Source organism: Triturus cristatus, chromosome 1_2 (genome assembly GCF_964204655.1).
Source record: "Triturus cristatus chromosome 1_2, aTriCri1.1, whole genome shotgun sequence".
Classification (NCBI taxonomy): Eukaryota; Metazoa; Chordata; class Amphibia; order Caudata; family Salamandridae; genus Triturus; species Triturus cristatus.
In genome coordinates, this window is record NC_140580.1 from 972,054,098 (window position 1) to 972,066,812 (window position 12,715).

The window sequence follows — 12,715 nt, forward strand, 5'->3', positions numbered from 1 at the left end:
GAGACGCCACAAGTCAGCTCGAGACCACACGATCCTTCCCCTATCCGTAACTCCACAACAAACACTCTTACTTCTGGCCCAGGAACGCACTCGATGGCCCCCTTGGCCAAGAGGGCTGTGACTTCCTGCTGGAGAGTGCCAAGTGTTCCCCCGACATGCGGTGGTAATGAGGTGACATGGCTGGAGGGGTGGACTGAAAGGGAAGGGAGTAACATTTGCGGATGATCTGACACACCCACTTGTCCGATGTGATAGGGTGCCAGTGGGGGAGGTGATGGCGGATCCTGCCACCCACTGGCGTGGGGTGCCCCCCAAAGCTCGGATGAGGAAGGTTTGGAGGTAGAAGCAGCGGGGTGGAGGTGGACTGACCCCCACCCTGATTCCCAGACCCGCCCCTGCGGAAACCGCATCCGCGCTGAGGCTGGTTCTGCGCAGGCTTGCTGAAAGAACGTGTCTGGGTGCCCCTTCCGTGGCCACGAAAGGAACGAAAACCAGGAGTGGCTGGGCTTTTCGTGGAAAGACCTAAGGACTTGGCCGTGGCCCGCGAGTTCTTAAAACGCTCCAGCACACTGGCGAGTGCCATCAAAGGGCATGTCCATGAGTGAGCTTTGGACATCTGGCGAGAACCCGGTAGATCCCAATCAGGCGTGGCGACGAAGCATCACAGTTGTAGCAATTGCTTTACCTAGTGAGTCCGCGGTGTCCAAACCACACCGAATGGCGAACTTAACCGCATCTTTACCCTCGGCAACAGCTTGGGACAGCACAGCTTGGCTCTCTTCAGGACACTGAGGCAACACCTGTACAACTGTATCCCACACCGCGTGGGAACAGCGGCCCAATAAGCAGGCAGTGTTCACTGACCGCAGCCCTAAGCTGGCCAAAGAGAACATCTGCTTGCCGAACTGCTCCAGCTTCTTAGAGTACTTATCCGGCGGAGCCGTGGGAAAGGTACTCTGGGACGTCGAAGCTTGGATGACCAGGCTCTTGGGCGTAGGATGAGTGGTCAGAAAGGCAGGGTCACCCGGCGCCGGGCGGTGACGCCTGGCGACGTTCTTATCCACAGGGGCCCCTGAGGCTGGCCACGACCAAGTGCCCAGTAAGACATCAGTGAGGGCGTCATTAAATGGCAGCAGGGGCTCCGACGAAGTGGACGCCGTCTGGAGCACCTCAGTGAGGAGATTAGTTTTTAGGGCCACCGTAGGGAGATCAAGGTTGAGGACCTCAGCTGCCCGATGGAGCACCACTGTGTAAGAAGCGCCCTCCTCCATGGTAGGCGGAGGAGAGGAAACCCCGGGTCATGAGGAGACATCAATGCCGCCGACCTCCTCTAACTCACCCGCCCAGTCCTGCTCAGAGTCACACTGACGAGCAAGAGGTTCCTTGGACCCCTCACAGTCGACCTCCACCTCCGCCGTATGTGGTACAGACTGCGGCGGCAGGGACCAGGTAAGGAACAAACGGCGCCGAGTCCCAATGCGGATCCCAGGTAGGGACAAAATTGTCCTGGAACCTGGGCTGGGGCAGAACAAATGGCACCCACTGTGGTGCCGGAGGCGGAGCCGAGGGTGGCGCTGGGGCTGGAGCCGGCAGCGTGGGACCTTGTGGTGCCATGGCCGGAGCCAGTGGCGCAGGATCCTGCGGCGCCGGGGCCAGAGACGTCGGCGGCGCCGACAAGATCCTGACACGGGGCTCAAGGGCACACCGGCGGGAGCCCGAGGCTAAAACTGGCTGTCCATGGTAGCAAGAAATTCTTGCACCTATGCGGGAGTCGCAGACAGACCCCGATAAGGTGGGTAGGCCGCGGGACTCCCGGGCTCCGAAGGAGCCACAGGGACAGAACCCCTGTCCCCCTCGTCCGCATCCGGGGACCAACGGGGGGACGTCGGAGAGCGACAACGTTTCTCCGACTTCTTTATGTGCCGAATCTGAGGGTGAAGACTTGGAGCCCGAGGAGCGCTGATGGTGGCTCTGCGAGAGTTCTCTGGAGCGGCCCCTGGACCAGGAACGGCGCTGGGACAAGTGCCGGACCTCAAGCAGCTTCCAGCGCCGCTCCCTCAAGGCCTTCGGGCCATGGCCAGACAGTCCATACAGGACCGGGAGTCGTGGTCGCTCTCCAGGCAGCAGAGACAGACGTCGTGGGGGTCTGCCACTGGCATATTGCGACGACAGGCCCCACAAGACTTAAAACCAGGCATCCCTACGTGCAGCAGAGTAGACAGACTTACAGGAGTCTCAAAATGATTGTCAAAAAGTGACTAAGGTACGTGCTCTAACCGGATCTGCGCTTACTGGAGTGGAAAAAGAAAGAACTGACGTCAGCGCGCATGGGTGGTGCCTAAGTAGTCTCCGTGACGTCATCTCAGCGCATACGACGCCAGCGACGGATGCGGAGCCGCACAACACCACCTACTGACGCGCAGAGGTACTGCTAGCGAAAAACTTTCCGGATCCAGTCTGACGCCTGGGGATATTCTAAGGTAAGGAATCTAACACTAACGTGTTTCTTTCAGATATTCCCCACATAAATGAAAGAATGCCAAATCTACCCGACAATATGCAGATGCCAAGGTCCTTCCCTTTGCGCATATTATTATATTAACAGAGGTCCTGCTGTGTATCAGAGAGCTAAAGCTTACAACAGCTAGACTGAAAGACAGAGCGTGGGCTTCTTGCCTGCCAGAGTCTCTAGCACAGAATATTTACCGCTTTCCCGGACTACTGGGCGAGATTAGCTCATAGTGCGTTTTGCCATTCATGTGGGCTCGTGTTGAAAGGAGGCAAGCTCTTCTCTAGTCCTTTCCCGGGCAATGGTTTGTGGCAGCAACCTGCGCGCCAACCTTTGCATGTCCAAATGCCATTTCACCACGGAACCGAGCGCAGGCTGCTTTAGCCATGAAGGCGCTGTCATCCTGTGCTTTCAGGAGCAATCGCTCTGCTGGTCTGCAAACGTTTACACTATGGGCACTGAAAGCATCACGACCATCGCAATATGGGCGCTTTATCCCGGGGCCTCCGGGCACAGCAACCCTGTGCTTTCCGTGCAGACATCTCGGCTCTGGCGGGATAACAGATGAGCCCAGAGTCGGTAATTCAAGCCGCCTTCTGGGCGTTCAGTCAATTAGGTTATGTGCACATGAGGCCCTGAGGCTGTGGGGTTGGTAGTGGTGACCCTGGCCTTGTCTGCTTGGTTTTAAGCTACACCGCCTTCTAATTCCGGAGAGGGAAGCCATGTTTCACTGAAGCCCAGTTAATCAATGAACTGTGTCTACAAAGCATACATCGGTGTAGCCCTCGTCCATATTGTTCCTTGTAGTAAACGTCACTAGCAGTGTGGCACGAGTCCTGTTGGTTACTTGGAAAGCACAGGGCCAGTCTCATATGCTAGCATCCGCAGCTCTTGTAGCCTTCATGGGCTGCCTTGTAGGCAGACACTTACAATCGTCGATGCATAGCAAATGTTACTCCTAAATTGAATCATTTTGAGCACCATGCCCACCTGACTGCTGATGCGTCTTTGTGGCCCAAGTGAATCTCCATTTCTTTATATAGCGCTACTACTCCTGATTAGGCATTAAATGAACAACTTACATGGTTTGTAAAAAAAAAAATACAGCTCTTCTATTTAAATTGCCTCAAGGTGTTTCCTGGTTAGGAAGAGTGGGTGCTCAGTGAGGTGGGAAAAGATAAATTGTGTTTTTTCCAAGGTGAGGCTTTCATTGGGATGATCAAGAGTAGCGTGTGTTTCATAGCTGCAATCATTGGTGTACGAGTGAGTGGTCTACCATAGTTTTTCAAGCACTCCGTTTGGAGGCTCTGTAATCATATTTTGTTGTTGGCCCAGAAACCGTCCTGGGGTGTTGTTCAGTAGTTTGTTGTTGAGATAATTTGAGGCATATCTGTGGAGTTGTTTGTGGGTAAGGCAATGTCTCAATAGTGACGCATATGTTCGACAAAAAGATTAGTTCATTCATAGTTGCAAAAGTGGAGCCCCAAGGCATCTTTGCAGACACCAGACTTACTGTGGCATTCAAGATCATTGGAAGGGCAGAAATGTAATGTTTTGGCAAGCAGAGGCAGAGAGATGGCACAGTTAAGTCGGTTGTTCATTTTACTTTTCAGTATTATGTAGAAATGTTAAGGGCAAGAATAAAAGGGAGGATTCATGGCTGTATGAAGAGGTATTGATGGGATGTGCTCCTCACTGATATAATGGGTATCTGGAGCCATTTTTTAATCTACCCGAAGAAAGGTACACCCTTTTTCTATAATTTTAGGTCTGGGACAAGGAAGAGAAAACACAGACAAGAAAAATACAGAATCCCACTTGACATGTATTTCTCCCTTTTTGTCTAAAACATGCTTATGGTTCTGAAACCCCTCAAAATCTACTCTGTGTGCATACTCATTTGTCAAACACAGTTTATTCTAATTTTTTATCTTACTTGCTATCACCAATAAACACATTCAACACTGATCCACAATTGATTCCACATAATTTTGACATGTTATTCCATGGATCGCACCATATCTATGGCCCTCCCTCTCCTGCCAAATGCAAAACGTGCTAGCAATGGTTACGTGGCTTATTAATTGTGAAAGACGCACATCCTTTGCAACTAATAACCCACTTTCTTACTATTATGTAAGGTTGTTCTCAGTTTTTTTCCATGTGCTTTGTTCCTGTACACCTAGGCACAACAATTTAATCCGCAGTTATTTAACTCTGTTTTCAAATAATATAAAATTTCACATGTAGCACTTGAACACTCATAAGTGCATCTCATAAGGTGCATAGATTAGGCCTTATCATCCTGAATTTTAAAAGGTACAGGTTTCACTATTTTGATCATGTATTTGTCTTTATAAAACCACATAAGGAGAAGTAATATACATGAATAATACCTGTTGTCAAAACCTGTGTTTACGTTGCAGGCCACTGATTTGTGTCAAAACTCTGTGGTCTAGTGGAGCTCTCAGTCCTTTCAAAGCCAGGCATGTGTTGGCTAAGCAGGAACTTAGATGGCCTTGTATTAACTATTTGGCTGTTCTACTTCAAATGTTTGAATAGATAACAGGGCGACCCGCTTCCAAGAGATATACTTTTGCATCAAGGACAGAAATATAGTGCCCCGCTGACTCTTACATCCGCCATCTTTGGAAGCTACCAATGTATTCATGGAGACAAATGACCTTAGTCTTAGAACAGGCTGAATATTTCTTTTTTAGCAATTTATAAGCACAAAGTTTCAAGCACACACACTTAAAAAATTGTCCAGCACAACAACCAATGTTACACAAAATGTGACCAGTTGCTTTGTCTACTTTCTTATGTTTGTGAACTAGCAGCTTCTGTGCTGCATGGCTAAACACTTATATGGTCCCAAAGGCGAGACCTATTGGCTATACCAATGCTTGTTACATTATGTAGCCAACACGCAACTCACAATCAAGTAAGCACCTACCGCAACTAAGAAATTAAATACCTTCATCCAACGGCAATATGCCACTGGATAAACATATTTGATCTTAAACCTAACCAAATTAGATTTGAAATTCTACTCATCAGAAGACGAATAGAGGAATCCACAAGAAATCTGATTTCACAAATTAGCAGATTGTCTAAACTAGTCGAAAGAGTGAAAAATCAGGGGGTGTTGATGGATATCTGTGGAATAACAGATTCCAAATGAAATTAATATGGCTTTCAACACCTTTTGGTGATTAGAGGAATTTTAAATTTCCTGAGTTTTTAAAATCGTATCCAAGCAGTGATGGCACTGGATTTGCTAGGGATTGTACTGAGTATGCCAACAGTGTCTATGTTGGACATTCTGAAAACCTAGTAGAGGTACCTGCCATAACTTCTAAATGCTGTGGTTTGGATATTAACTAGCAACTTATGGTGAGATCATATTGTCCTGTCAATGAGAATTCTTCACTGTCTGCCTTAACATGACAGGACTTCATTCAAATATCTGTGTTTGAACCAGAGAGCACTGCTATCAAGAGGCTTGAAATACAGACTACTAAGCTTGTCCCAGATGGTGTTTTAAGTGGTCCCAAGATACAGTAGAGTACACAAAGGTGTCTGAGAGTTTTCTGAGCAAGCATCCAAAAGCAGCATGGCAGTACCGCTGTATTTGAGGCCGATTATCCCTTAACGTTTACATGGGAAGCCAGTAGGTATTGCTAATGTGTTTTTTTCAAATCAAGATAAAGAGTCAACGGGTCACCACAGTGGAATATCGTAGCTCTCGAAAAATATCCATAACATAATTTGTTCATTAGGGCACTAACTCACATTCAATTCCTCTCAGAAGATAAGATGGTAGAAGGAGTATGAATGAACACCAGACGTGGCATCAAGCACCACTCAGGCTATGACAAGAGTACAGGAGTATGCCTGAACCCCAGAATTGCCATCAAGCACCACATAGGTTACAGCAAATGCACTGCTGATGAAAAAGCATAATGAAGAAGTCTATGGCATGCTCAAGGATAATAATTTATCTTCCTAGATTTGTTTTATTCAATACTGAAGAGAGGCAATTCAATGATACAAAGTCTACCATTGAAAAACAGGACAGAAATCCTACAATAAAGCACATTCATTGGACTTAGGATGTAAAGACATGGTCCAAAAATGCAGTGGTTTGCAAATAGAAGGAAGTTCAAAATGGGAACTAAGCAAAGTCTGTAAAACAAGCAAGTGAAAACCAAAAAGAAGCAATGGCGGACTTCTATGACCAAGAAACGCAATAGAAGAGCAGAAGAGAGACAATAGAAAAGAGCAGCACGAATAGAAATATCGCAGGTGTTCAAAAACTAAGTAAGAGTGAAACAAATTATAGGGGCAGAGAGAGGACCCTTGATACCAGACATGGAAGTCCGGCTTATTTTAATTATTATCATTATTAGGTTTTTGTAAAGCGCACAGCTGCCTACAATGGGTTTCCCAGCGATACGCCGCTCATGGTACTTTCTCAGAGTTCTAATGAGATGTTTATTCAGAACAGCCAGGTTTTTAGCTGGTTACAGAAAACAGAGAGAGACTGAGAGGACCTCAGCGGCAGTGGAATCCCATTCCCCAGCTTAGGACCTAGGTCAGCAAATGCACGGCCTCCTTCATGGGCTCTGCTCACTCTAGGAACTGAGGAAAGGTTGAAATTGCTAGAGCGTAAAGAGGGACGTGGTGTATAGGGTGATACCAGGTGTCTGAGATACTGCGGACCCGTATTTGACAATAGTTTGTACATATGGAATAATGCTTTGAAACCATTTATCATTTTTCATGTCCTTGTCTTCCTCCAACATGATGGTATCTGGTGTTTATTTTGCAGTTCATGAATCATTTTGGTATCCTACAAAATACTGGGGGGGAAGCTTCCGTGATTTCTTCAAAGATGTGCTCCTCATAAACAGAGCACTCCATAAATAACTCACCAATGGATGACCTGTACAAAGGCATATACTCATATCTCTACATATATAGTTCACTACCTCATTTCCTCTTCTTCTAAACTGTTGGCACATCCAGGTCATAGGCTATAATAAAAACCTCCAGCTCCCTCTCCTGGTTGGCGACAAATTGCGTTTTTTACTATTGATCATTGCAAATACTACATATAATTTAAACAATTTTACCCTTCTTTTTAAATAAAAGATTTGACACACTATTACCCCTGCTTAATTGGGTTTTAAATTTCTTGTACCTTGATCGCCAGCAATGAATGTTAAAATAGCTTGTACAGGCTTCAAAAAATATCATCACCCACTCGCTATGGCGAGTCAGATTTTAACACGGCACGCTAATTTTAGAACCAACGGCCCGTTCTGGTAAAATGATAAAGAACAGGTGTTTTTATCTTGTCACATTTGCTCTGCCATTCAGAGACGGAGGTCAAATGTCAGCCTATTTCTTACAATTTGCAGTCAGAGAAAGAAAAGTAAACACAACGCTACAAGTTTAATAAGTCAGAGGATTTTGTAAAGTAAACTGTCTGACAAACATGCTGTACAATGAGTGTGAAATGGAAGGCTGTCAGTTTTTTTCCGAACATATAACATTTAAATAGCTTGTAAATAAACAGTTCAAACACAACATTTATTTTAGTAATTATGAAAGCACTTTTTTATAATTCTGTGTGGTGAAAAAAGGTTTTCAATAGGACAAAAACATATCAGAACACGACTTGGTGAAGTGCGAATGATAAACAATTTTGCTGAAACCCAATTTCCACAGATTATGGTTTTATACACTGTATAATTTTATCAGTAAAATGCATGTTAGTGGGAATGTTTATGGCAATTTCAATGCAAAATATGTTGTTTGTAAATGGCAGTGCTCTAAAAAAATCATGCTTTAGCAATACATTTATTAAAAGTGAGTTTTTAAACATGAACTGAGAAACGTTCCCGTCCTCGGTCTGATGATAATGCTATTAGTGAAATAAGAGACAGGTCGGGGGTTTTGTACCCTATATGTTATATTTCTTATCATACAAGGAGCAAAAGTTTAGTCTATCAAAGCAAACAAAATAGTTTTTTGTACAGCGGTAATGCTGAACTTGCCTATTTGAAGGTGCTCTCATATGTGATAATGAAGAAAAAGGCAGCTCTGTAAAATAAAATATTTGCTAGGATCCCCACAAATCGAGACAATATTATGGGTCAAGTAAATTACAGTTAGGTGATTTTTCAAATCACTAGTAAAATTGTTATGATTACTCAAGGCCTGTTGTAAGACATGCGAATTGACCCAGTGGTGAAATACTGGACAGAAAGCAATTATCTTATATTGTCTGCGTGCGTATTACTAAAAAGATAATTGATATGGAAATTGAATGGTGTCGGAACAGTCATATAACTATCATGACTTTACAAGGCGAAAGAGAGCACATATTGGTCAGACTGTACCTCAAGAGTCCGAACATAGGCCAAGGTCTGGGGTAATTCACGTAGCCTGTTCTCACCGATACTGAGAGTGCGTAAACTTCGTAGCCCGTCAACTTTGCTGGGTAATGCCTTTAATTTATTACCTACAGAAAAACAGAGTTAGTCACTCAAAGTCATTTACTTGTTAAAAACTGGGATGAATTAAAGACAACAATATAAAGAAAATACATCATATCATTTTTTTCTTCTTTTTTTTTTGTAAAATATGTTTATTGATTAACAACTTATATTGCTCAGTAACAATTCAATCAGGAGCCTCCACTCACGTAAAAAATACATCATATCATGATGTTGTTGGGGTCAAGCACCCAAAAGAAGGCACTGAGCTTCAGAAAAAATCCAATGAAAAAATTACAAAATACGCAAGCACATCAAAGGCTACCATTCCAACTTTATGATCTAAGGGTATACATACAGGTGCATTTGTAAAAGCATGCTCCGAATTCTTGTGCTATTCTGAGTAGTCAACTTATCAAACTATGAACCATATGACTCCGTCTATTATTTTCCAAACCTCCTTCAGCTGGACAACAGCTTTGACATTTTTTTATTGCTGCTTCTAACTTAATTTTGCAAACCAAAGTCATTAAAGATGATTTATCAAAATCTCGCTGCCAACTGTAAGTCACAGAGGTGGAGAAAATGCATTCTATGCCACTATATGAGAGGATAGGTTTAACACACACTACAGGAGCAGTAGACTCTGGTGCCAAGAAATCAGAAGTTACGGCTAAAATGTGGAAAGAGAATACAGATCAGTCCATCAGGTTTTGGGGCAGCAAGTCGGGATCTTTGTGTCCACAGCAGAGTGATCATGCAATCTTTTTGGATAGAACAGAAAACATTTAACTCAATCATCTCTAGGATTAATGATGACCGCATCAGTCTGTTTTTTCCCTGGGAGCTGCATTTCAATCTGCAATAAATTATAGCTACAACATGAGTCACAAATTCAGTTATCTTTTTCAAAGTGTTTTAGCTAGTGAATGTAGCGAATCCTAGTACAAATGCGGTTTCTGTTATTCACATTACCAAACAAATGAGACATAAAAAGAAGACGCATTCAAATTTTTTAATGTATTCTTTAGTGATTTTTTTTTTTTTTTTAAAACCTTTATTTCTTCAAGAGTCTGGACACAGCTATTCAGCCGACAACCCGGAGGTTCGGCAGCTTCGATAGGAGAATACAAAGAATCGTCCACAGTACATTGAAGGAGCAGTGAGAAGGTTCCATTTTTAATAATTACAAACACACAACAAACCCCAGCAAGGCAACAACACTGAATGCCCACGGTGGTAGCCCCTCAGGGGGAGCCGGACCCCAATCGTCTAACAGTCACAGTACTATAATAAGAGGAAAAAGGGGGAAAAGCAGAGGCCCAAGAAGTCAATTAACCATCACATCTGCATACTGAGCTGGAAAGGTCAAGAAGAAAGCTGTTCCTCGGGAGGATCCAGATCAGGGGCAAGACATATTCCCCCCCTGTATTGATTCCACCGCCCCCAGATGGCATGTCACTTCCGAGGGCGGCCTCTGGCGCAATAGACTGTCTTCTCCCTGAGCATACTCCAGTCCATATTTTCTTTCCACGCGGTTAACGTGGGGGGCCCCCCGGAACCCCACAAGCGCGCGATGTCCCTCTTAGCAACCATGTTACCCAGGGTCACCCACTGGGTCTGTGCCTCATCATGGTCAGTAGGCCCCCAGACATTCAGGAGACAACACCGCGCTTCCGGCTGCATAGCAATGCCCGTCACCTCCCCCATAACCGCATGGACTCGCCTCCAAAATTCCGTGATGACACCACATTCCCAGATGATATGTAGGAAAGTACCCACCATACCGCATCCCCTCCTACATAGGCCTTCCTCAGAGTATCCCATATGAACCAGTCGCGGCCCCGTCACATACACTCGATGCAGGATCTTGAGCTGCACCAGCCTCAGACGCGACGGGATCGCAACCTCCTTAGGAGAGGAAACAGCAGACTGCCAGTCCTCATCATCCAACTCGAGTCCGTCCCTAGTCCACTGGTCCCGCAGCCCCAGTAGCAAATCAGCCCGAACATTTATCAGTTTCTTGTAGATGAGCGAGATCGTGCTCTCCGGCATATGGCCATCAAGGATCCGGTCCTCCAAAGGAGAGGACTCAGGCACCTTCTCACCCTCCACGAGGACTGACCGCAGGGCATGACGCACCTGAACATATCGGAAAAACTCAGACGCCCCCAACTCGTACTCCTTCTGCAACTCTTCAAAGGACTTCACCCTACCCTTAATCAGCATATCTCCAACCCTGGAGATGCCGATCAAGTCCCATTTGTCAAACCCTTTCGTATGCCAAAGCCTACCCAACCTTTCAGATTCGAACAACGGGGCTGCTAGGGTGAGCCTATCCTTCCAGCCCAGAGAGTCAGTCGCCATCTTCCATACACGCACCGCCACCCCAGTGGGCCCCGTGAGGGATGAGTCGAGGGACCGCGAATACAACGCCCTAAGATAGTTTCCCCCGCGCAACAACCATCTGTCCATGGCATAACCAGGGCTGAGGGCCGGGCCATAGAACTTTAGTGATTTGTTATTGACGCTGGCAACGGAAAATCTAGGAATATTGAAAGGAATGTGTAATGCTAAAAGATACATTTGTAAAAATGATTTATGTTATTGGAAGTCTGGCTAAATATGAAGATGTGATTTAAAATATGAGATAAGGGAAATTTACTCACCTGTAATCCTGGTTGTCTTTCAGGGGCAACCACATGAAAGTCATAAGCACTAATTAGCCCCGCTCACATACTGGGATCCCGGAGCACTTCAAAAGAAATTTACATATATGTATAACAAGACTTTTTAGGTCGAGGACCGTCCGGTCTGCCGAAGGCAGAACCGGAAGTCGGAGATTTAATGTTTCTGAGAGTGGCTCTTTAGCCTGCCTCTCTTTTTGCCTCTCCTCCATTGGCTGGCTTCCTAAACGGAGGCCAGCCATTGGAGGAGAGAGCCGTCCCTCCAAATAGGCTCCGTCTTTTTCAGATTCGGGGGCGTGTTTCGTGCTGTTCTTTCCACTTTTTAGCCACGCCCCCGAATCTGAAACCACCGCTACGTTTCTTCGAGGCATTTCTGCTTCGCCTCGGAGAAAGGCAGTGGTGTGCTTGTTAAAGTTTAACGTGGACAATCGTCAGCCTTCTCAGAGAACTTGTGAAAGTGTGCCACGTCGAACTCTCTGTAAGTGCTTCGTCCACTGGGAATTAATTAACCAACCTTCTTTGCTTAACAACACAGCAGTCTGTTTTGGTGCCTGTTTTAGCCCCGTTCCTCAGATACCGAGAATCTGCCTAATCGTTTTCTTTTCCATCTTTGCGATTCCTACCTCTTTGTACTAGGCGGCTCCTGTATCTGACCGTAAGATCCCCCTAACTGCAGGCTCATATCCGTGTGTCAGTTCCTTACTTCTTCAAAGGGTAGTATATTCCAGTCTCCACCGGAAATAAATGTGTCAGCAATAATAACACGCATAACTCCCTAATTTTCAACTCCACTGATGCGAAGACTTTTATATTTCCCCACTCCTGGCCGAGCCTTCTGGTTGGTCTAAGGCTTCACAAGTTGCCGGAAATGAAAGACTGATGGGACTTGTAGTCCAGCCTTCCCTCAGCTGACACGCCGTAGATGCGTGTAACGCCCCACCTCACCCTCTATCACAGACTAAAGTCAACAGCGCGGTGGCCATCTTAAGAAACAGCATATGAAGGTACAACAC

General features: G+C 45.6%; 1 protein-coding gene across 1 annotated transcript in view; it reads right to left on the minus strand.

The window, feature by feature from the left end:
• LRSAM1 (leucine rich repeat and sterile alpha motif containing 1) overlaps positions 1-12,715 on the minus strand; it is a 390,590-nt gene that overhangs the window by 228,170 nt on the left and 149,705 nt on the right. Inside the window, exon 8 of the mRNA XM_085610452.1 lies at positions 8,920-9,041. Within this exon, the coding sequence (XP_085466578.1) occupies positions 8,920-9,041 (122 nt within the window). The remainder of the gene's footprint in view (positions 1-8,919; positions 9,042-12,715) is intronic.